Genomic DNA, 25765 nt, shown 5'->3' with positions numbered 1-25765 from the left:
CAAGCAGAATCAGGCACGGTGGGGGGCCCGTCTCAATGAATTTCAGCGCGCAGTGGGCTCACTCGCAAGTAGACCCCTGGATCCTTCAGGTGATATCTCAGGGGTACAAATTAGAATTCGAGACGTCTCCCCCTCGCCGTTTCCTAAAGTCGGCTTTACCGATGTCTCCTTCTGACAGGGAGACAGTTTTGGAAGCCATTCACAAGCTGTATTCCCAGCAGGTGATAATCAAGATACCCCTCCTGCAACAGGGAACGGGGTATTATTCCACACTGTTGTGGTACCGAAGCCGGACGGCTCGGTGAGACCGATTCTAAATCTAAAATCTTTGAACACTTACATACAGAGGTTCAAATTCAAGATTGAGTCACTCAGAGCAGTGATTGCGAACCTGGAAGAAGGGGACTACATGATGTCTCGGGACATCAAGGATGCTTACCTTCATGTCAAAATTTACCCTTCTCACCAAGGGTACCTCAGGTTTATGGTACAGAACTGTCACTATCAGTTCAGACGCTGCCGTATGGATGGTCCACGGCACCCCGGGTCTTTACCAAGGTAATGGCCGAAATGATGATATTCCTTCGAAGGAAGGGAATTTTAGTTATCCCTTACTTGGACAATTCCCTGATAAGGGTAAGATCCAGGGAACAGTTGGAGGTCGGTGTAGCACTATCTCAGGTAGTGTTGCGGCAGCACGATTGGATTCTCAATATTCCAAAATCGCAGCTGGTTCCGACGACTTGTCTTCTGTTCCTAGGGATGATCCTGGACACAGTCCAGAAAAAAGGTGTTTCTCCCGGAGGAGAAAGCCAGGGAGTTATCCGAGCTAGTCAGGAACCTCCTAAAACCGAGCCAAGTCTCAGTGCATCAATGCACAAGGGTTCTGGGTAAAATGGTGGCTTCCTACGAAGCAATCCCATTCGGCAGATTCCACGCAAGAACTTTCCAGTGGGACCTGCTGGACAAATGGTCCGGGTCGCATCTTCAGATGCATCAGCGGATAACCCTGTCACCAAGGACAAGGGTGTCCCTCCTGTGGTGGTTGCAGAGTGCTCATCTTCTAGAGGGCCGCAGATTCGGCATTCAGGACTGGGTCCTGGTGACCACGGATGCCAGCCTGCGAGGCTGGGGAGCAGTCACACAGGGAAGGAATATCCAGGGCTTATGGTCAAGCCTGGAGACATCACTTCACATAAATATCCTGAAGCTAAGGGACATTTACAATGCTCTAAGCTTAGCAAGACCTCTGCTTCAAGGTCAGCCGGTGTTGATCCAGTCGGACAACATCACGGCAGTCACCCACGTAAACAGACAGGGTGGCACAAGAAGCAGGAGGGCAATGGCAGAAGCTGCAAGGATTCTTCGCTGGGCGGAAAATCATGTGATAGCACTGTCAGCAGTATTCATTCCGGGAGTGGACAACTGGGAAGCAGACTTCCTCAGCACGACCTCCACCCGGGAGAGTGGGGGCTTCACCCAGAAGTCTTCCACATGATTATAAACCGTTGGGAAAAACTCGACAGGTATTGCGCCAGGTCCAGGGACCCTCAGGCAATAGCTGTAGACGCTCTGGTAACACCGTGGGTGTACCAGTCAGGGTATGTGTTCCCTCCTCTGCCTCTCATACCCAAGGTACTGAGATTGATAAGATGGAGAGGAGTAAGCACTATATTCGTGGCTCCGGATTGGCCAAGAAGGACTTGGTAACCGGAACTTCAAGAGATGCTCACGGAGGATCCGTGGCCTCTACCTCTAAGAAGGGACCTGCTCCAGCAAGGACCCTGTCTGTTCCAAGACTTACCGCGGCTGCGTTTGACGGCATGGCGGTTGAACGCCGGATCCTGAAGGAAAAAAGGCATTCCGGATGAAGTCATCCCTATCCTGATCAAAGCCAGGAAGGATGTAACCGCAAAAACATTATCACCGCAATTGGCGAAAATATGTTGCGTGGTGCGAGGCCAGTAAGGCCCGACGGAGGAAATTCAACTGGGTCGATTCCTACATTTCCTGCAAACAGGAGTGTCTATGGGCCTGAAATTGGGGTCCATTAAGGTTCAAATTTCGGCCCTGTCAATTTTCTTCCAAAAAGAACTAGCTTCAGTCCCTGAAGTTCAGACGTTTGTAAAAGGGGTACTGCATATACAGCCTCCTTTTTGTGCCTCCAGTGGCACTTTGGGATCTCAATGTAGTTTTGGGTTCCAAAAGTCACATTGGTTTGAACCACTTAAATCTGTGGAGTTAAAATATCTCACATGGAAAGTGGTCATGCTGTTGGCCCTGGCCTGGGCCAGGCGCGTGTCAGAATTGGCGGCTTTATCCTGAAAAAGCCCTTATCTGATTTTCCATTCGGACAGGGCGGAATTGAGGACTCGTCCTCAGTTTCTCCATAAGGTGGTTTCAGCGTTTCACCTGAACCAACCTATTTGTGGTGCCTGCGGCTACTAGAGACTTGGAGGACTCCAAGTTGCTAGACGTTGTCAGGGCCCTGAAAATATATGTTTCCAGGACGGCTGGAGTCAGGAAATCTGACTCGCTGTTTATCCTGTATGCACCCAACAAGCTGGGTGCTCCTGCTTCTAAGCAGACTATTGCTCGTTGGATTTGTAGTACAATTCAGCTTGCACATTCTGTGGCAGGCCTGCCACAGCCAAAAATCTGTAAATGCCCACTCCACAAGGAAGGTGGGCTCATCTTGGGCGGCTGCCCGAGGGGTCTCGGCTTTACAACTTTGCCGAGCAGCTACTTGGTCAGGAGCAAATACGTTTGTAAAATTCTACAAAATTGATATCCTGGCTGAAGAGGACCTGGAGTTCTCTCATTTGGTGCTGCAGAGTCATCCGCACTCTCCCGCCCGTTTGGGAGCTTTGGTATAATCCCCATGGTCCTTACGGAGTCCCCAGCATCCACTAGGACGTCAGAGAAAATAAGAATTTACTTACCGATAATTCTATTTCTCGTAGTCCGTAGTGGATGCTGGGCGCCCATCCCAAGTGCGGATTGTCTGCAATACTGGTACATAGTTATTGTTACCAAAAAATCGGGTTATTGCTGTAGTGAGCCATCTTTTCTAGAGGCTCCTCTGTTATCATGCTGTTAACTGGGTTCAGATCACAAGTTGTACGGTGTGATTGGTGTGGCTGGTATGAGTCTTACCCGGGATTCAAAATCCTTCCTTATTGTGTACGCTCGTCCGGGCACAGTATCCTAACTGAGGCTTGGACGAGGGTCATAGGGGGAGGAGCCAGTGCGCACCAGATAGTCCTAAAGCTTTCTTTACATGTGCCCAGTCTCCTGCGGAGCCGCTATTCCCCATGGTCCTTACGGAGTCCCCAGCATCCACTACGGACTATGAGAAATAGAATTATCTGTAAGTAAATTCTTATTTTTTCTATAACTGTACTAACTGTTTCACTTATAAGGGGTGTGGAGGGGGGTGCTTATCACAGTTTTTTTGCTTGTTTTTTTTTTTTGGGGGGGGGGGGGGGTCAATTCAATTAAAGCTAATTTTTTTACTCACAAAAAAAATAATCCAGTTTTCATGAAAAAACACAAAGTTCCTCGAAAAAGGCACGTATCAATGATTTTTTATCAGGCCATCAGCGAGTCTCGGAAAAAAAAATGCCTGATAAGTGCTTGCAGAGGGGCTGATTAGGTAGCCCCCGGGGGATGAATTAGCCACGGTAAATTACCATGGCTAATTGAATTTCCCCCTATTAGTGGGGGAAATTCAGTTGTTTTAGGTGTCTAATTTTCCTGTCTAAACGGGACGGTTTAGATGCCCAAACAATTGTCACAATTCAATTCTTGTATGGGCGTACAGTACATGCATATCGCGCATGTTGCGCACAAGCAGCCAGGGGTTTTCAGCATAAAATGACTAAAGTCCGGCTTTGGGAGTCCAAACTACTGTTTAGACGTCCAAAGTGCAGAGTTTGCACACTTTTTGTGTTGCACCTCAGGAGACTGCGAGAAAAATTGTGTCCACCATGGCTAATGGGTGCCATAACGGCAGAACAATTGAATTGCTGGTGTGGGGTGCTTCTAGTGGTGGCTGTGAATTCCCACCAATGTCTCAAATTTATTCTCTGATTACTGTGAAAAGCTGAGAGCTTTGATCACTTCTAAAAAACAGATTCAAAATGTTCACACGACTCCCATAGGTCTTAATAAATCAAAATGAAGGAATAAGCAAAGGTACATAACAATCTATTTCCTCCCCTTCTACACCTCCCTGTGAACCATTTGAATCTTAAAATGCTTCTAAATGTAATAAATTTGCTAAACATTGTGCTAATACATTACAGGGAAAACTTCTGTCGATCTGATGATGTGAAAACGAGAACTGCTAGATCTAAAAAATAAATAAATAAAACTGGTAGCATTTTACACTGGGATATTTTCAAAATTACAAAATAATTCTGTTACATCTGTCCCACATCATGGCAGAGAAACCAGAGAAAGATTAAATATTCTCATAATGGGGGTAATTCCAAGTTGATCGCAGCAGGAATTTTGTTAGCAGTTGGGCAAAACCATGTGCACTGCAGGGAAGGCAGATATAACATGTGCAGAAAGAGTTAGATTTGGGTGGGTTATTTTATTTCTGTGCAGGCTAAACACTGGCTGCTTTATTTTTACACTGCAAATTAGATTGCAGATTGAACACACCACACCCAAATCTAACTCTCTCTGCACATGTTAAATCTGCCTCCCCTGCAGTGCACATGGTTTTGCCCAACTGCTAACAAAATTCCTGCTGCGATCAACTTGGAATTACCCCCAGTGACTCAAAAATCGGGAGCTGCCGTGTCACTGTGCGGCGTACAGTATTTTTTTCGGCATTCCTTGTGTTGACATGGTCGTAATGATGACATGCAGCATGTCGACACTGATAGGTCTGTGATAGGTTATTTTATACAATTCCTAGACGTGACTCTTAGATTATTTAATATATTGCACAAGGCAAAGTTTCCCAAACTCTACCATTACAGTCCAGGTTTTAAGGATAGCCATGCTTTAGCACAGGTGACTAATTAGTACCTCAGTTTAATTTAACCATCTGACTCATCTGAAGCATGGATATCCTAAACTAGACTGTAATGGCGGAGTTTGGGAAACCCTGGGCTAAGGGTACAAAAACCTCTTACCATGTCTTGGTGATTATCATCTTCTTTCTTTGCATATTGTCAAATCAGCCACAGCATGCAATTCACTGCCTGTCCGCAAACCTTCTTGCACCACACAGATGCCTTCTACTTCATCTAAGACATTTAGTCTCCTTACGGTTGTTAAGGGGCTGAATTGTACCCAGAAGGTCCTTGCAGCTGACGTTTCCTTATTTCTTGAGCCTTTCGACTCCTGGCTGGCTTACCATTTATAAAATATCAAGTTGCTCAGCCATTAATTATGCCAACTTCTTCAGTTGAATGAGAGGCTTATTCTGGTTTAAATCTTCTCGGAAGTAGGCACAGGGAGATAAAATTTCCAGCAATACAAATAAGTTGTCAGTCAGTGCTGTTTCTTCCCATCTTCGGAAACATGTGTCTTTAAACTCACTCTATCCTATCACATTACTTTGCCTAGTTACTAATTCACTGGTCATTTCTCGCATGTCAGCATTTCTGCACAGATGTCTAACTAGTAAGCTGGGATCTTGATTGCTTATCTCAAAACCCTAAATCACAAAATGTCTTTTGTTTGCTATACAAACTCCGCTAATCTATTAGTTTACTTACAGATGTGTCCTCTTACATCCTTTCTGCTGTCATGTGACTCGGTAGCGCAGACCATCTTTTTTGAATTTTTTTTTTCTGCGGAAATGCGTCTTAGACACAATGTAATGCAATAGGACTATTGCATTACATTGCATCTAAGACGCAAAGTCGCAGAAAAATTTGCAAAAAAGGATGCTCTGTGCTACCGAGTGACATGGAATTCATGCGTTATGTGTAACGCGACTTATAGCGCACAGAGCAAAGATGTAAGAGGACACATATGTATGTCTTACTAATAAGTTAGCACATACAAGTTTGGTGATAGTCAACCTATTGAGAAATCTAACCATTTAATCCATTCTTACAATATTACAATTAAAGATAGAGCACTGAAAATCTTGAACCATAAAATGGTAACTCTTAGGCTAGCAATCGCCATGTAATTCCCTTGACTCTTAGGTTAGCAGTCACCATGCAATTCTCTTCACCCAGCAATGTAACATAAGGTTCCCTTTGCAATTTTCTCCAAATATAGACCAGGGGAGTGTGGAGAACACTCCTAAAACCAATCTCTCACTCACTCCTCTCGACTCCCTACTTTATCCTTCTCTCCTCTTCATGTTACTTACTCATCCTAGTTACCATTGTTTCTCTTATGTACTACACCTGCATAATAGTCATGTGGATCTTCTATAATATGTAAGCTATTCTTTTCTGACTTATCAGTGCAAAATAAAACTGAAATGGAAAAAATATGCCCATAATTGTACATACTTTACATACATATTTATATTGGGGCAGGCAAAAGTTTTATTGTGACTCTTACTTGTGTAAGATGTGTGCACATAAAGTACAGGTTGAGGACCCTGTCTCTGCTCAGTTATGACATTCTCCTGTCCAGGACCGGTGCTAGGGTGTTTGGTGTCCTCCCTGCCTCCCTTCAATGCTCTATAAAGGCACAGTGTGCGCCGAAGGCGTATGCTGCAAAAAGGGGTGCAGTCTAATAAGGAAGGCACGTGGTCACACATTAGTGTCCCCAATTCAAATTACCCCACATAATAGCACAATCTTTACATTACACTGCATGTAGTGCCCCTTATTAACATTACACCATATAGTAGTGCCCCTTATTAACATTATGCCACACAGTAGTGCTCCTTATTCATGTTATACCACACAGTAGTTCCCCTTATACACAATGCCCACAGTAGTGCCTCTTATAAACATACTGTCTACAGTAGTAGTGCCCCTTACACATAATGCCCACAGTAGTCGTGCCCCTTATACACAATGCCCATTGTAGTAGTGCCCCAAAAATACCAGCTGCACTCTCCCTATATGCTAGATCTCTGAATACAGTGTAGTAATAGTACAGTCAGCGTGCAACCCAGGCTCACACTCCCTGGCACTAGCTGTCTTCTCCCCATATGCCAGGTCTCCCAGTAAATGTCCCAGCTACAAAGCTGATCTGGCAGGCAGTTCCTTACCTGGTGTCCAGAGCCAGTGAATGAGTCACTGTCACTCAAAGGCTCATATGAGATGGAGCTGGGAGGACTTGTGGGCTGCAGCAGCTCCCCTGGCCCAAACTCAGCCATATCCTTCATGATAACTAGAGATGAACGGGTTCGGTTCTCAGAGAACCGAACCGTACCGTACTCACGCTCTGAACCCGGTTCCGAGACCGGCTCGGGTTTTCCCGCCTGACTCGGAAACCCGAACGAGGCAAAACTACATCATCCCGCTGTCAGATTCTCGCGGGATTTGGATTCCATATAAGGAGCCGAGTGTTGCGGCCTTTTTTACTCCAGTCTCGGAGAGTGTAGTGAGAGGACGTGTTTCCGTCCTCAGTGTCTGTGTGGGGGCGGGAAAGTGGGGTGGTGAGTCTTGTGCTGTGTTGTGCTGCTCAGTCTAGCCAGTCACAGTGTTGGTGTCCTCTGCTGCTGTATGTCCCTAGTGCTGCTGGCTGCTGTATAAGTTCCTTGCAGTTTTGCTGTGTTGGCTTGCATCACACCAGGGATAGTGTCTCTTTTGTGCAGCATCAGTCCAGTGACCAGTCACAGTGGTGGTGTCCACTGCTGCCATATATCCAGTGTAGCTGTATAAGTCCCTTTCAGTGGTGCTGTGTTGTCCTGCATTAGACCAGGGGTAGTGTCTTGTGCAGCATCAGTCCAGTGACCAGTCACAGTGGTGGTGTCCTCTGCTGCCATATATCCAGTGTAGCTGTATAAGTCCCTTTCAGTGGTGCTGTGTTGTCCTGCATCAGACCAGTGGTAGTGTCCTGGCCATCAGTCATTCCAGTGACCAAACAGTCAGTGTTATACGCTGCTGCTATATGTCCACTGCTGCCATATAATAATAATAACAACAACAACAAGTCCCTTACAGTGTTGTTGTGTTGTGCTGCATCAGACCAGTGGTAGTGTCCTGGCCATTAGTCATTCCAGTGACCAGGCAGTCACAGTGGTATATGCTGGTGCTATATGTCCACTGCTGCCGTATAATAATAATAATAATAATAATAATAATAACAGCAACAAGTCCCTCACAGTGTTGCTGTGTTGTGCTGCATCAGACCAGCGGTAGTGTCCTGGCCATCAGCCATCAATCATTCCTGTGCCGCATAATGGGGGTCATAGTGTCCTGGCCATCAGCCATCAATCATTCCTGTGCCGCATAATGGGGGTCATTCCGAGTTGTTCGCTCGTTGCCGATTTTCGCAAACGGAGCGATTAAGGCAAAAATGCGCATGTGCATAGTTCGCAGTGCGCATGCGGTTAGTATTTTAACACAAAACTTAGTAGATTTACTCACGTCCGAACAAAGATTTTTCATTGTTGTAGTGATCGGAGTGTGATTGACAGGAAGTGGGTGTTTCTGGGCGGAAACTGGCTGTTTTCTGGGAGTGTGCGGAAAAACGCAGGAGTGTCAGGGGAAAAAAGCGGGAGTGTCTGGAGAAACGGGGGAGTGGCTGGCCGAACGCTGGGCGTGTGTGTGACGTCAAACCAGGAACGAAACGGCCTGAGCTGATCGCAATCTGTGAGTAGGTCTGGAGCTACAAGAGGTGCTGTCGGTGGCCCGCAAATTGCGGGCCACTTTCGACATTCTGCGACCGCGTGCAGAAGACTGGAGTGACAGCAAACATTCCTGAACCTGCCCTGCCATCAACTGAAGCAAGAGGTGGTAACGAGGTGGAATTCAACACTCTATATGCTTCAGGGGATGGAGGAGCAGCAAAAGGCCATTCAAGCCTATACATCCACCTACGATATAGGCAAAAAGAGGGGGAATGCACCTGACTCTCAAGCGCAGTAGAGAATGATTTCTGTCTTGTGCAAGGTTCTCCAACCCTTCAAACTTGCCACACGTAAAGTCAGTTCAGACACTGCCAGCTTGAGTCAGGTCATTCCCCTCATCAGGCTTTTGCAGAAGCAGCTGGATAAATTGAAGGAGGAGCTAAGACGGAGCGATTCCGGAAAGTATGTGGGACTTGTGGATGGAGCCCTTCATTCACTTTGCCAGGATTCAAGGGTGGTCAATCTGTTGAAATCAGAGCACTACATTTTGGCCACCGTGCTCGATCCTAGGTTTAAAGCCTACTTTGTATCTCTCTTTCCGGCAGACACAAGTCTGCAGAGGTGCAAAGACCTGCTGGTGCGTAAATTGTCAACTCAAGCGGAACGTGACCCGTCAACAGCTCCTCCTTCAATTTCTCCCGCCACTGGAGCTGCGAGGAAAAGGATAAGATTTCATAGCCCACCCGCTGGCGGTGATGCAGGGTAGTCAGGAGCGAGTGCTGACATCTGCTCCGGACTGAAGGACCTGCCAACGATTACTGACATGTCTACTGTCACTGCATATGATTCTGTCACCATTGAAAGAATGGTGGAGGATTATATGAGTGATAGCATCCAAGTAGGCATGTCAGACAGTCCGTATGTATACTGGCAGGAAAAAGAGGCAATTTGGATGCCCTTGCACAAACTGGCTTTATTTTACGTAAGTTGCCCCCCCTCCAGTGTGTACTCCGAAAGAGTGTTTAGTGCAGCCGGTAACCTTGTCAGCGATCGGCGTAGGAGGTTACTTCCACAAAATGTAGAGAAGATGATGTTCATCAAAATGAATTATAAATTCCTCTGGGAAGACCTTTACCAGCAATTGCCTCCAAACAGTACAGAGGGACCTGAGATGGTGGATTCCATTGGGGCCGAATTAATACTCTGTGAGGAGGAGGATGTACACAGTGAAAGGGGTGAGGAATCAGAGGATGAATGATGAGGTCGACATCTTGCCTCTGTAGAGCCAGTTTGTGCAAGGAGAGATTGATTGCTTCTTTTTTGGTGCGGGGAATTAATTGCTTCTTTTTTGTGGGGGCCCAAACAAACCAATCATTTCAGCCACTGTCGTGTGGCAGACCCTGTCTCTGAAATGATTGGTTTGTTAAAGTGTGCATGTCCTGTTTATACAACATAAGGGTGGGTGGGAGGGCCCAAGGACAATTCTATCTTGCACCTCTTTCTCTAACGTCCTAGTGGATGCTGGGAACTCCGTAAGGACCATGGGGAATAGCGGGCTCCGAAGGAGGCTGGGCACTCTAGAAAGATCTTAGACTACCTGGTGTGCACTGGCTCCTCCCACTATGACCCTCCTCCAAGCCTCAGTTAGATTTCGTGCCCGGCCGAGGTTGGATGCACACTAGGGGCTCTCCTGAGCTCTTAGAAAGTTATAGTCTTAGAATTTGTTATTTTCAGTGAGACCTGCTGGCAACAGGCTCACTGCAGCGAGGGACTAAGGGGAGAAGAAGCGAACTCGCCTGCTTGCAGCCGGATTGGGCTTCTTAGGCTACTGGACACCATTAGCTCCAGAGGGATCGACCGCAGGCCCAGCCTTGATGTTCGGTCCCGGAGCCGCGCCGCCGTCCCCCTTACAGAGCCAGAAGCAAGAAGATGGTCCGGAAAATCGGCGGCATGAAGACTCTGTCTTCACCAAGGTAGCGCACAGCACTGCAGCTGTGCGCCATTGCTCCTCTCACACACTTCACACTCCGGTCACTGAGGGTGCAGGGCGCTGGGGGGGGCGCCCTGAGGCAGCAATAAAAACACCTTGGCTGGCTAAAATACCTCAATATATGGCCCCAGGGGCTATATATGAGGTAAATACCCCTGCCAGAATTCCATAAAAAACGGGAGAATAGGCCGCGAAAAAGGGGCGGAGCCTATCTCCTCAGCACACTGGCGCCATTTTTCCCTCACAGCTCGGCTGGAGGGAAGCTCCCTGGCTCTTCCCTGCACAGTAAGAGGGAAAAGAGAGGGGGGGCATTAAATTTGGCACTGTATACAGTATATTATATAAAAGCTATTAGGGACATAACTCAGTTAGTCCCTGTATATATATATATAGCGCTCTGGTGTGTGCTGGCATACTCTTACTCTGTCCCCCCAAAGGGCTTTTGTGGGTCCTGTCCTCGTTTAGAGCATTCCCTGTGTGTCTGCGGTGTGTCGGTACGGCTGTGTCGACATGTTGAATGAGGAGGCTTATATGGTGACAGAACAGAGGCCGATATATGTGATGTCGCCCCCTGTGGGGCCGACACCAGAGTGGATAGGTGAAAGGTATTTACCGACAGTGTCAACTCCTTACATAAAAGGGTGGATGACGTTACAGCTGTGGGACAGCCGGCTTCGCAGTCCGCGCCTGCCCAGGCGTCTCAAAGGCCATCAGGGGCTCAAAAACGCCCGCTCTCTCAGATGGCAGACACAGATGTCGACACGGAGTCTGACTCCAGTGTCGACAAGGTGGAGACATATACACAATCCACTAGGAACATCCGTGACGTGATCCCGGCAATAAAAAATGTGTTATACATTTCTGACTTTAACCCAAGCACCTCTAAAAATGGGTTTTAGGTTTGGGGAGAAAAAACAGGCAGTGTTTTGTTCCCCCATCAGATGAATAAATGAAGTGTGTGAAAGCGTGGGTTGCCCCGTTAAGAAACTGGTAATTTATAAAAAGTTACTGATGGCGTACCCTTTCCCGCCAGGTGGATAAGTTACGCTGGGAGATATCCCCTAGGGTGGATAAGGCGCTCACACGTTTGTCAAAAAAGGTGGCACTGCCGTCTTAGGATACGGCCACTTTAATAGGTACCTGTTGATAAAAAACAGGAGGCTATCCTGAAGTCTGTATTTACACACTCAGGTACTAGACTGAGACCTGCAGATAGTGCTGCTGCAGCGTGGTCGGTGACCCTGTCAAACAGGGATACTAGTTGGCAAACATAAAAACATATTAAAGACGTCGTCTTATATATGGGGGATGCACAGAGGGATATTTTGCCGGCTGGCATCCAAAATAAATGTAATGTCCATTCTGTCAGGAGGGTATTAGAGACCTGTCACTGGACAGGTGATGCTGACTTAAAAAGCGCATAGAGAGCCTTATAAGGGTGAGGAATTATTTAGGGATGGTCTCTGGGACCTCGTATCCACAGCAACTGCTGGGAAGAAATAATTTTACCTCAGGTTTCCTCAGACAAAGGTACAGTCCTTTCGGCTTCAGAAAAGCAAGCGGGTCAAATGGCGCTTCCTTTCTGTACAGAGACAAGGGTAGAGGGAAAAAAGCTGCACCAGTCAGCCTGTTCCCAGAATCAAGATTCTTCCCCCGCCTCCTGTGAGGCCACACCATGACGCGGGTGCTCCACAGGTGTAGCCAGGTACGGTGGGGGGCCGTCTCAAAAATTTCAGCAATTAGTGGGCTCGCTCACAGGTGGATCCCTGTTTCTTTCAAGTAGTATTTCAGGGGTACAAGCTGGAATTCGAGATGTCTCCCCCCAGCCGTTTCCTAAAATATGCCTTGCTGACAACTCCCTCAGGCAGGGAGGCTGTGCTAGAGGCAATTAATAAGCGGTATTCCCAGCAGGTAATACTCAAGGTGCCCCTACTTCAACAAGGACGGGGTTACTATTCCACACGGGTTGGGGTACCGAAACCGCATGGTTCGGTGTGACCCATTTTATATTTAAAATCCTTGAACACAAAAATTCAAGTTCAAGATGGAATCGCTCAGGGCGGTTATTCCCCCCTACATGGTATCCTGGGACATCAAGGATGCTTACCTGCATGTCCCCATTTACCATCCTCGCCAGGAGTACCTCAGATTTGTGGTACAGGATTACCATTACCAAGTCCAGACACTGCCGTTTGGACTGTACATGGCACCGAGGGTGTTTTATCAAGGTAATGGCCGAAATGTTGATACTCCTTCAAAAAAAGGGAGTTGTAATTATCCCGTACTTGGACAATCTCGTTATAAGGGCGAAGTCCAAGGAGCAGTTGGTAGTCGGGGTAGCACTATTTTGGAAAGTGCTACAACAGCATGGTTGGATTCTAAACAGTCCAAAGTCACAGCTGGTTCCTATGACACGTCTACTGTTCCTGGGGATGGTTCTGGACATAAACCAGAAATAGTGTTTCTCCCGGAGGAGAAAGCCAAGGAGTTGTCATCTCTAGTCAGAGACCTCCTGAAGCCAAAATAGGTAGCGGTGCATCATTGCACGCGAGTCCTGGGAAAAATGGTAGCTTCCTACGAAGCAATCCCATTAGGCAGGTTCCATACAAGAACTTTTCAGAGGGACCTGTTGGACTAGTGGTCCGGATCGCATCTTCCGATGCATAGGCTGATAACCCTGTCTCCAAGGACCAGGGTATCTCTACTGTGGTGGCTGCAGAGTGCCCATCTTCAAGAGGGCCGCAGGTTCGGCATACAGGATTAGGTCCTAGTGACCATGGATTCCAGCCTTTGAGGCTGGGAGGCAGTCACACAGGGAAGAAATTTCCAGGGACTTTGGTCAAGTCAGGTTATTTCCCTACACATAAATATTCTGGACCTGAGGGCCATTTACAATGCCCTGAGGCCGGCAAGGCCTCTGCTTCAAAACCAGCCGGTACTGATCCAATCAGACAACATCACGGCAGTCGCCCATGTAAACCAACAGGGCGGCACAAGAAGCAGGATGGCGATGGCAGAAGCCACAAGGATTCTCCGATAGGCGGAAAATCATGTGTTAGCACTGTCAGCAGTGTTCATTCCCGGAGTGGTCAACTGGGAAGCAGATCTTCTCAACAGACACGACCTCCACCCGGGAGAATGGGGACTTCCTCCAGAAGTCTTCCAATAGGATTGTACACCATTGGGAAAGGCCACAGGTGGACATGATGGCGTCCCGCCTCAACAAAAAGCTATAAAAGATATTGCACCGGGTCAAGGGACCCTCAGGCGATAGCTATGGACGCTCTGGTAACACCGTGGGTGTACCAGTCGGTTTATGTGTTCTCCCCTCTGCCTCTCATACCAAAGGTACTGAGAATAATAAGAAGGCGAGGAGTAAGAACGATACTCGTGGATGGCCAAGAAGAGCTTGGTACCCAGAACTTCAAGAATTTATATCAGAGGACCCATGGCCTCTGCCACTCAGACAGGACCTGCGGCAGCAGGGGCCCTGTCTGTTCCAAGACTTACCGCAGCTGCGTTTGTCGGCATGGCGGTTGAACGCCGGATCCTGAAGGAAAAGGGCATTCCGGAGGAAGTCATTCCTACGCTTACTAAAGCCAGGAAAGAGGTTACAGCAACTCATTATCACCGCATATGGCGAAAATATGTTGCATGGTGTGAGGCCGAAAGGGCCCCAACAGAGGAATTTCAACTAGGTCGATTTCTGCATTTCCTGCAAGCAGGAGTGACTATGGGCCTTAAATTGGGTTCCATTAAGGTACAGATCTCGGCTCTGTCGATTTTCTTTCAAAAAGAACTAGCTTCAGTACCTGAAGTTCAGACATTTATAAAAGGAGTGCTGCAGAGTCAGCCCCCGTTTGTGCCTCCTGTGGCACCTTGGGATCTCAACGTGGTGTTGAGTTTCTTAAAATCACATTGGTTTGAACCACTAAAAACCGTGGATCTGAAATATCTCACGTGGAAGGTGGTTATGTTATTGGCCTTGGCTTCTGCCAGGCGAGTATCAAAGTTGGCGGCTTTGTCTTGTAAAAGCCCTTATTTGATTTTCCATATGGATAGGGCAGAATTGAGGACTCGTCCCCAGTTTCTCCCAAAGGTGGTCTCAGCGTTTCACCTGAACCAGCCTATTGTGGTGCCTAGGCTACTGGGACTTGGAGGACTCCAAGTTGCTAGACGTTGTCAGGACACTGAAAATATATGTTTCCAGAACGGCTAGAGTCAGAAAATCTGACTCGCTGTTTATCCTATATGCACCTAACAAGCTGGGTGCTCCTGCTTCTAAGCAGACTATTGCTCGTTGGATTTGTAGTACAATTCAGCTTGCACATACTGTGGCAGGCCTTCCACAGCCAAAATCTGTCAATGCCCATTCCACAAGGAAGGTGGGCTCATCTTGGGCGGCTGCCCGAGAGGTCTCGGCTTTACAACTTTGCCGAGCAGCTACTTGGTCAGGGGCAAACACGTTTGCAAAAATTCTACAAATTTGATACCCTGGCTGAGGAAGACCTGGAGTTCTCTCATTCAGTGCTGCAGAGTCATCCGCACTCTCCCGCCCGTTTGGGAGCTTTGGTATAATCCCCATGGTCCTTACGGAGTTCCCAGCATCCACTAGGACGTTAGAGAAAATAAGAATTTACTCACCGGTAATTCTATTTCTCGTAGTCCGTAGTGGATGCTGGGCGCCCATCCCAAGTGCGGTTTATCTGCAATACTTGTACATAGTTATGGTTAACTAAATCGGGTTATTGTTGAGCCATCTGTTGAGAGGCTCTATTGTTTCATACTGTTAACTGTGTTTCATATCACGAGTTGTACGGTGTGATTGGTGTGGCTGGTATGAGTCTTACCCGGGATTCAAGATCCTTCCTTATTGTGTACGCTCGTCCGGGCACAGTACCTAACTGAGGCTTGGAGGAGGGTCATAGTGGGAGGAGCCAGTGCACACCAGGTAGTCTAAGATCTTTCTAGAGTGCCCAGCCTCCTTCGGAGCCCGCTATTCCCCATGGTCCTTACGGAGTTCCCAGCATCCACTACGGACTACGAGAAATAGAATTACCGGTGAGTAAATTCTTATTTTTTTCTTCTTATCATGTGCTGTTTGGGGACTATTTTTTTTTAAAGTGCCATCCTTCCGTATATGTCCAGTGGTACTGCCATTTAATTCCAGTGATTTGAACGTATAATTCCAGTGATTTTGCTATTTAATTCCAGTGATTTGGACGTATAATTCCAGTGGGAATTGTTTGTGTCACTTGGCTTAGTCATACAGCTACCTCATTGTACCTCGTCAACATCTTTGCATGAGGTGCTGTTTGGGGCCTAGTTTTTGAAAAGTGCCATCCTGCCTGACACTGCAGTATGAGTCTTGGGGTACTGCTGTATTAGTCCTGGGGTACTGCCGTATAAGTCCACCAGTTGCAGAATTTTTTTAAAATGACAGGGGCGTGCTGGAGATGCTGTCAGTGGACCGAACAATTGCGGCCCACTCTCGACATTAAGCCACTGCGTGACACTACTAGATGGGCCAGGTGATTGTGTCGCTTAGCTTAGTCATACAGCAACCTCGGTGCACCTTTTTTTCTTCTTTGCATTATGTGCTGTTTGGGGACTAGTTTTTGAATAGTGCCATCTTGTCTGCAACTGCAATACCACTCCTAGATGGGCCAGGTGTTTGTGCCGCACACTTTTGTCGATTAGCTTGGTCATACAGCCACCTCGGTGCAACTTTTAGGCCTAAAAACAATATTGTGAGGTGTTCAGAATAGACTGGAATTGAGTGGAAATGAATGTTATTGAGGTTAATAATACCGTAGGAGCAAAATTACCCCCAAATTATGTGATTTTAGCTGTTTTTATGGGTTTTAAAAACAAAAAATCATCCAGATCCAAAACCAAAACACGAAAAGGGTAGTTTTAGCAAAACCAAGCCAAAACCAAAACACGAAAGTGGAATTAGAACCAAAACCAAAACACAAAACACGAAAAGTGCCAGCCGCACATCTCTAATGATAACAACTAAAAGGTGCATGGAAACACTTATCACCTCCTGCCAGCGGGTCTGAGCAGGGTGCCCCTGACAAGGTGGAGACCAAAAGCTTTCTGTCTTTCTCAAAAAAATAAAAAGGATAACTAAAATTTTTATATATATATAATTTGGTGTGGCTGGGGTGATGATTGGCCTGGTAGGGGGGTTTCTAGATACACTGAACCGCAAATGATGGGATTCACCACACCCCCTTTCGCTTTTTTTTTCTCATATGTCACCAATTTTATGGTGTTTTCATTGAAATGCCTTCCAAACTACCACAATTGGTACAATCATCCTGATTGTGTGATGGTGGGATAGTTTCCTGGAATCTGTATTGCCCTGCTGAATTTAGGTGGTTGGGAGGTATGCATTGCCTTAGCTAACCTTAATATATATATATATATATATATATATATGAGTGTTCCTGAAAGGCATTACCAGTTGTATTATTGTTATACTCTACTGGATGTATACTGTAGAAAGAAAAAAAAAAGTCTATATTAAAATGACAAAAATGAATAAAGAGTCACTGTACTGCCTAATAGGTATATACTGTAGGGGATGATTCAGAGCTGATCGTACATATGCTAATAATAGCACATCTACGATCACAATGTCTGACATGAGGGGGGACGCCCAGCACAAGCACTACCCCTCCCCCCCCCGCAGAGGTTTGAGAGCATGCATGCTTTTGCACCCGACGAGTAGCTTCCTGCCTACGCAGCCCAGAGTGGAGGCAGGTGGCTACCCGCCATGTTTGCGGTCGCAGCAGCTGCGTTGTCCGGGCCGTGCCCTCCCCCCAACGCCGTTCAAATGCCGCTGGCACGCCCCCTCCTGTCCCGCGACCACCTCTGTCAGTCAGGTAGAGGCGATCGCACCAGTGAGATGCTTTCGCATCTCACTGTGTGCGCACACGCAGTGCGGCTGCTGCGCATGTGCACAACACAATGGGCTTCAGGGTGCGATCGTTGTTGTTACAGCGATCTGCTCTGAATTAGGCCCATAGTCATGTCAACATGTGTTAGGCTTCGGTTAGGTCTTAAACCCTATAAAAATGCTATGTCAACATGCAGAATGTCAATATGATGACGATGACAGTATTATGCATGTCGACATTTCATACCCCACCCCCTAATAAACTGCATGTCTCATGAACAACACTAGTTATCCACTATAGGGTGATGAAGAACTCCTTATTCAAATGACCTAACCCCATTTCTTCTATTTACCGCCATTTCCACTTTCTGGTATATCCTGTATATTGTATATTCCTTAGGCATGGCATAATATAGATTCTGGGGGGGGGGGGTCACATTCTTACACATCATCCATGTGGGTCAAACTTAAGCTTTATACGTGTGTGTATAAATATGTGCCACTTCAGGTTATATATATTCGGTGCATGGTATTTAATCCTATGTTGCCTCTAAAGTTTGTATTTACCATTTTTTTAGTTAACCAAAAAGGTGTTTTTTTTTTTTTATCTCACTTTAGAAAAAAATAATATTCCTGGATATATTCAAAGTAACAAAATATTATCTTTCGGTTATATTGTGTAACAGTCTCAGTAAAAAAGAGATGGTAATGCTAGCTATGTGCAAATGGCAAAGATCTATGCTGACAGAGGGCACCCCTGAGCCCTATGAACTGTGGATAGTTCTGCTAGATGATGAGACACCTGTTGGATGAATGGTTGCTTTTGGTGCATGCTGTATCTGAAGATGCTGAGTTGTAACTCCACTAATTTCCATCCCATGCCTCACCGCTGACATGTAATCCCGACCTACTGTATCAAAAGCCCGTCTGAAGTCCAGTGACAGAGAGAGTCTGAGGTTTCCTGTGTGTGCTGTAATATTAATGATCTTGTGAAAAATATGTGCTACACAGATTGCGCTTTATTAATCCTGTTTAGGTTTTGTACTAATGTACTGTCAGTAGTAGTATTAGTTGATTTGTCTGCATTTATTTTAAATCGACTAATGTATCAAAGGGAAAACTGTGAAGGCTCTGTGTTATAATGAGATTCACAAATTGGGAGATGTGTATTTATATTTGTTTGTTGGGCACAGTAGCTGGTTTTCTCCAACCTACCTGTACCTACTCATACTTTATACCATTTTTATGCGTTGTGCGCATACCAAAGGCTTCCAAAGATGGATATGAAATACAAGATAACTTATGTTGCTGACTGTAAATGTGACTTTGCATAAATACCATACTGTACATGTGGATAAATAGTGCACTGTATGACCAGAACTTGACTCACTTTACGTGAGCTGTGCACACAAGGAAAGCAGAATTGTCCACTACAGTAGTTTAGGTGTGAAATAAATGTACTTTAATTTATACAGTATATAAAATACAAATGTCTCTTGGAACACATCAGTTCCTTTAACAGACGGTGAGTAATTTAATAAAACAAAATACATTTAACTAGACTGTTAAAAAGTCAGAAAATAAATTAAAATGCTTAAAATTGAGATTCGATTAAAAGGAAAAATAAAACATAAAATAAGAAAAACAGAATGAGTCTCACTTATGTGGAATCTTGCAGCATGTTTTAGGGCTTTCCACATCTTTCTACATCCTAATGCTAAGACACTTTTCTGCTTTTTACCCAATTATAATATGTTGCCGATGGATTAGATATCTAGTACGATAATGGGAAGAAATGTCTGCAGTGAAGACACGCTACATTTACTATATTTACTTTATACATTTAATTTATTGTTAACAATTGATGTCATTACATATTACAATGTTTTAATATAGGACTTGCTGCAATTAGAAGATGGGGACCTAACTATGATTGGAGATCGTGGTGTTACACTGAGTGGAGGTCAGAAAGCCCGTGTTAACCTAGCAAGGTAACATATATAGGGGGGAATTCAATTACCTGTGATCTGTTTTCGCTTTAAAAATTTGTGGTAAAAGCCATGTTTACTTCCTTTTTTTTTTTCCAATCCTCCCAAAAGTAATTCAGTTATCCTAGTGTTTGCGCAGTTAAGCAATTATTTGCTAGTGCATATATGAAGTGGGAGGTGAGGAGGGTGCAGGTCACGTAGGAGGTACCAGCAGGCAGACGGAGAAGCGCTGTGGAGGTACAGTAAGGGGATTATCTCTGTCCAGAGACTATAGACACTGTCTGTGGTAATACTAGATGGCGCCTCGCAACCCATTACAATGACTGGCGCCTCTGAAATGATTAGGGGGGAGGCAGGATGACTCTTATGCCCTGAGGGTTTGCATAAATGCGCTGTTGCGTATGGAGGTGCTGGCATCAGAAATGGTGAATCAAATTGATGGGCTTCCTGGGCGGTGTCTGAGATGTCGCCTGAAGGAACTAGCATTTGCATCCTTCAACAGGCGAGAGTGCGGACTCTGCTACGTCCACCTCTAAATCACTAACTTATTAACTAGATTGGCCAATTTATTCCAGAATTACTTTTTTTTTATTTTTTTTATTGTTGTCCTTGTCCAGGGATTTAGGCTTTGTTATAAGTGGATATTTCAATTTCACTTAAACCGAGGTTCGGCTGCACGATCACGAAACTTTGACACATCAAAGCAATAATAACAGACAGGGAGGTATAATGAGTAAAGTGTAAGAGTGTTTGCATAATGTGAAAGGTTTATTAAACAGGGACAAGTGTCAGGAATCGCTGCTGGAAATCCCAACAATACACGTTACATTTTACGAGATCTTTGGAAAGATTGTAAAGTGCTCTAGCTGAGACTGGCTTTTATGCTGATAATCAGACTCCATAAGATTATGCTACTTAAGCATACAATATGTAATCATTGCATATGGCTTTAGATAGCAACAGTAGTACAAAGTAAAAATTAATCCAAACATTTGTTCAGTTCAACTGCACAGGCTGTTGCCTCAAATCGTATTCTGCTCCAGTCACATAGTATTACTTTGTTTTGAAATGCAACAATAAAGACCTTAATATGTAATTAGGACGGAATATGATGTCTATATTTAGATCTACATAAGTTCTAAGGCAAGTAATGAAGAGGAATTTGGACAGCAGGGACTTCAGTGTATGCCATAGCTAGTTATTGAAACAAAAATGATTAGTTACAGATTTGATCAACATGTTGCAGTGTCTCGATAAAAGTAACTGAAAGTGCTGCAGTTGCTAAGGCAATACTTTACCAATAAATATGTAATCAACTACTACTTTCAGACATATTGGCCTCTCTTATCACTGGACCTTACCCCATGTGAGTTTTGTTTGTGTGTTTTTTTTGTAGAACCGCGTGTATCGGGAAGGATGTCATACAGGTTTTCCTTCTGATTCTTAAACTAGTTATAATTAGAAATTAAATAAACAAAACAAAATAGATATAGCCCAGCACCTATTAGTAACCAAATACCTGCTGCCTTTCAATGGTTATACCCAACCAGTAAGAAAATCAAGAAAGAGTAGTTGTGAAAAGCACTGGTATTTAGCAAGACAATGATATTACATTCAAATCATCTTGTTTTATTCAAACTCTCTGTTATGACAACACATATATTACATTTAAAAAAATATACATTTAATAATAAACATCACCAGCCAGTGATACCTATAAAAAAAATGCAGTACAATTATTGTTTAAGTCAGTGGTTCCCAAACTTTTTTTGAATTAAGGCGCCCTAGAGTATCAGAATTTTTTATTTCATGGCACCCCTAGGCCAAAAGTTTCTTATTGATAAATTTAGAAATAAATATTAAGTAAATTGTGTTTATATGTCATCCTTAGGGACAGTTGTGTTGTGAGGGACAGGGTTTGCTTCCCGTTTTCCCACATATTTTATGATTGGCAGCCACAAACCCTGGTTTTGCCTATTACATAGACCATAAATAATTTGAATTGGTCCTGGACCACCATCCTGAGGCACCCCTGCAAGTGTCTCGCGGCACCCCAGGGTGCCACAGCACACAGTTTGAGAACCACTGCTTTAAGTAATTCCCTATTCCAGGGATACACAATAGCACTTGATTCCAAGTAGCAGCTGAAACAATGTGTCTCTTACATCAATATTACTTTGTAGCCTGATGTTATAGTGAAAAAATCTGTTAGTTTAGCCACAAGGTTCCATTCATTCTGTTGTTAATCCTCCATATATATCATTGCCATGATTAAATGATTAGTAACATGAAAATAGGAGTTTAATTACCTACCGGTAAATCCTTTTCTCGTAGTCCGTAGAGGATGCTGGGGTTCCATTTAGTACCATGGGGTATAGACGGGTCCCTTGGGAGCCATGGGCACTTTAAGAGTTTAATAGTGTGGGCTGGCTCCTCCCACTATGCCCCATCCTACCAGGCTCAGTATAGAAACTGTGCCTGAGGAGTCGGACATACTTCGAGAGAAGGAAATACACAGATAATGGTGAGAATCACACCAGCTCACACCAAACTGAAAAACCATGCTGACCAGCATGCAACATGAAGAAACCATGCCAACCAGCATGCCACATGAAGAAACCATGCCAACCAGCATGCCACATGAAGAAACCATGTTAACCAGCATGAAACATGAAGAAACCATGTTAACCAGCATGTATGTAACCAGCATGAACTAGAAGAACCCCTGCTAACCAGCATGAAATAAGAACAGCAACAGCTGAACCATTACTTAACCAAGCAAGCATGCAGGAAAACGAAGCACTGGGCAGGCGCCCAGCATCCTCTACGGACTACGAGAAAAGTATTTACCGGTAGGTAATTAAAATCCTATTTTCTCTTACGTCCTAGAGGATGCTGGGGTTCCATTTAGTACCATGGGGATGTACCAAAGCTCCCATTATGGGAGGGAGAGTGCTGAGGCACTTGCAGAACAGGTTAACCAGAGGACTAAGTATTGAACTTGTAGAACTTAGTAAACTTGTTCCACCCTGACCAAGTAGCTGCTCAGCAAAGCTGTAAAGCCGAGATACCGCGGCAGCCGCCCAGGAAGAACCCACTTTACAAGTAGAGTGGGCCTTAACAGATCTTGGACACGGCAAACCTGCCGTAGAATAAGCATGCTGGATAGAAAACCTGATCCAGCGAGAAATTGTTTGCTTAGGAGCAGGACACCCAACCTTGTTGGGATCTTAAAGGACAAACAGAGCGTCCAACTTTCCGTGACGAGATGTTCTCATCACATATATTTATTTTCAAAGCCCTCACAGCATCCAAGGACTTTGAGTAATTGAGGTGTCACTAGCTAGGCACCGCAATAGGTCGGTTGATATGAAAAGCCGACACAACCTTTGGAAGAAATCGCTGACGCGTTCTGAGCTCAGCTCTATCCTCATGGAAAATCAAGTAAGGGCTCTTGTGTGACAGTGCCCCCTGTGACAGCCTTTCAAGTAAGAAACTTTACGTACATCTCCTGTAAAGGTTCGAACCAATCCGATTTTAGGGACTGCAACACCACATTAAGATCCTAAGGTGCCGTAGGAGGCACAAAGGGTGGTTGGATGTGCAGAACTCCTTTCAAGAATGTCTGAACCTCAGGGAGGGCAGCCAATTGTTTCTGGAAGAAAATGGACAAGGCCGAAATCTGGACTTTTATGGAGCCCAAGCGTAGGTCCACAGCCACACCTGCTTGCAGAAAGAGGAGAAAACGTCCTAGATGAAACTCCACCATAGGAAACTTCTTGGATTCACACCAAGACGCATACTTTTTACCAAATCCCATGGTAATGTTTTGACGTTACTCCCTTCCTAGCCTGTAGGAATGACCTTTTTTGGAATGCCTTTCCGAGCTAAGATCTGGCATCAAACGAAGCCACTGTAAGTCTTGATAATCGAACGGCCCCTGTTGAAGAAGGTCCTCGTGAAGAGGAAGAGGCCTCGGATCCTCCAAGAGTAATCCCAGAAGATCCGTGTACCAAGCCCTTTTTGGCCAGTCCGGAGCAAAGAGAATCGCCTTAACTCTTGTTCTTTTAATTAGTTTGAGAATCCTTGGGATGAGTGGAAGTGGAGGGAATACATACACTGACTGGGACACCCACGGAGTTACCAGGACGTCCACCGCCACTGCCTGTGGGTCTCTTGACTTGGAACAGTACCTCCAAAGCTTCTTGTTGAGGCAAGAGGCCATCATGTCTATCTGAGGTACATCCCATCGGCTTGTTACCTCTGCGGATACCTCCGGATAGAGGCCCCAATCCCCTGGATGGAGATCGCATCTGCTGAGGAATTCTGCTTCCTAGTTATCCACTGCCGGAATGAAGATTGCTGACAGCGCCAGCGCGTGTCTTTCTGCCCCGTGACTTTCTGACATTGCAGCTCTGCTCTTTGCTCCGCCTTGTCTGTGTATGTAGGGCACCGCCCTGACGTTGCCCGACTGAACTTGAATGGCTTGATCTCGCAGAGGATGTGCCGCTTGTAGAAGACCGTTGTATATGGCCCTTAGTTCCAGAATGTTTACCGGAAGAAGAGCTTCCTGACTTGACCACTTTCCTTGGAAGTCTTCCCCTTGGGTGACTACTCCCCAACCTCTGAGACTTGCATCTGTGGTTAGAAGAATCCAATTCTGAATCCTGAACCTGCGGCCCTCAAGTAGGTGAGAAGTTTGCAGCCACCAGAGGAGTGAATTTCTGGCTTTCGGCAACAGGCGTATCCGCTGGTGCATGTGAAGATGTGATCCCGACCATTTGTCCAGAAGAGCCAGTTAGAAGAACCGTGCGTGTAATCTTCCGTACTGTAAAGCCTTGTAGGAGGCTACCATCTTCCCCAGATTGCGAATGCACTGACGAACCGATACCCGGGCTGGCTTTAGGACATCCTGGACCATTGATTGGATCACCGACGCTTTCTGTCGGCTCCAAATGTGAATTTGGAAGGTTCAGGATCCACCCAAGATCCTGGAGTAGGCGAATTGAGAGAGCAATACTCTGTAACAGCCTCTCCCTGGAAGATGCTTTTAGCAGCAGATCGTACAGATATAGAATTATGTTCACTCCCTGTCTGCAGAGGAGGAGTAGTATCATCTCTGCCATGACCTAGGGGAATACCCTTGGTGCTGTTGAGAGGCCAAATTGCAGTGCCTGGAACTGATAGTGACAGTCCAGCAGCTCAAATCTTAGATAAGCCTGGTGAGGTGGCCAGATTGGAATGTGGAGGTACGCATCCTTGATATCCAGGGATACTAGTAATTCCCCCTCCACCAGACCTGAGATCACCGCTCTCAGAGACTCCATCTTGAATTTGAATTCCCTCAAGTAGGGTTCAATGATTTTAGGTCTAATATTGGCCTTACCGAACCGTCCGGTTTCGGTACCACAAACAGGTTTGAGTAATAACCCTTGGTGAGGTGGAACTGGAACAATGACATTTGTTTGGCAAATGTTTGAATAGCTTCCAGCAGTAGTGTACTTTCTGTCCGAGAAGCTAATAATCTGTGAGGTGGGAGTACTAGAAACTCCAGTCTGCACCCCTGGGCAACCTGTTTCCAGGGGTCTAGGCAGGATATCGTCCAGATGTTTAACTGAAATCTCTTTAGTCTCGCTCCCACCTGCCTGATCCCCAGGCAGTGAGGTCCACCGACAAACCGAAGGGTTTGAGAAGGCAGAATCCGAAATCCGTCCCTGCGAACCTGGTGGTGCAGGTTTTCTGGAATTTCCCCAACGTTCTCTAAAGGAAGTGGAGGAACCCTTGGACTCATGTTTAAACCTTGCGGTTCGAAGGGATTGCAGTGTAAGTGTAGGATATAATTTCCTGGTCTGTGCAGCTGCGGAAGGAAGATTTGTTGACTTACCCGAAGTTGGCATGGACATTCACGTATCCAGTGCGTCCCAACAGTGTCTCACCTGTGAAGGACGGACCCGCCATACTTTTCTTAGATTCTGTATCTGCAGTCCATTGGTGTAGCCACCGTCCCCTGCTTGTCTAAATTGCCAGAGTAGTGGCCCCTGCGTGACGCAGGCCAATCTCCTTCAGGGCCTCCAGCCGTGAAGCCTGTAGAATGCTGTAAGTGACAAAGAAACAAGCAAATGGCACTCCTATACATAGAATCTAAATCA

The 25765-nt window shown here is 45.7% G+C and overlaps 1 protein-coding gene across 1 annotated transcript in view; it reads left to right on the top strand.

Moving 5' to 3' along the window:
- ABCC4 (ATP binding cassette subfamily C member 4 (PEL blood group)) overlaps positions 1-25765 on the top strand; it is a 675760-nt gene that overhangs the window by 236767 nt on the left and 413228 nt on the right. Inside the window, exon 12 of the mRNA XM_063953021.1 lies at positions 19525-19619. Coding sequence (XP_063809091.1) covers positions 19525-19619 — 95 coding nt within the window. The remainder of the gene's footprint in view (positions 1-19524; positions 19620-25765) is intronic.

This window comes from Pseudophryne corroboree, chromosome 2, assembly GCF_028390025.1.
Source record: "Pseudophryne corroboree isolate aPseCor3 chromosome 2, aPseCor3.hap2, whole genome shotgun sequence".
Classification (NCBI taxonomy): domain Eukaryota; kingdom Metazoa; phylum Chordata; class Amphibia; order Anura; family Myobatrachidae; genus Pseudophryne; species Pseudophryne corroboree.
The sequence above is the reverse complement of the archived record's forward strand: the minus strand, read 5'-3'. Positions and strand labels throughout refer to the sequence as shown.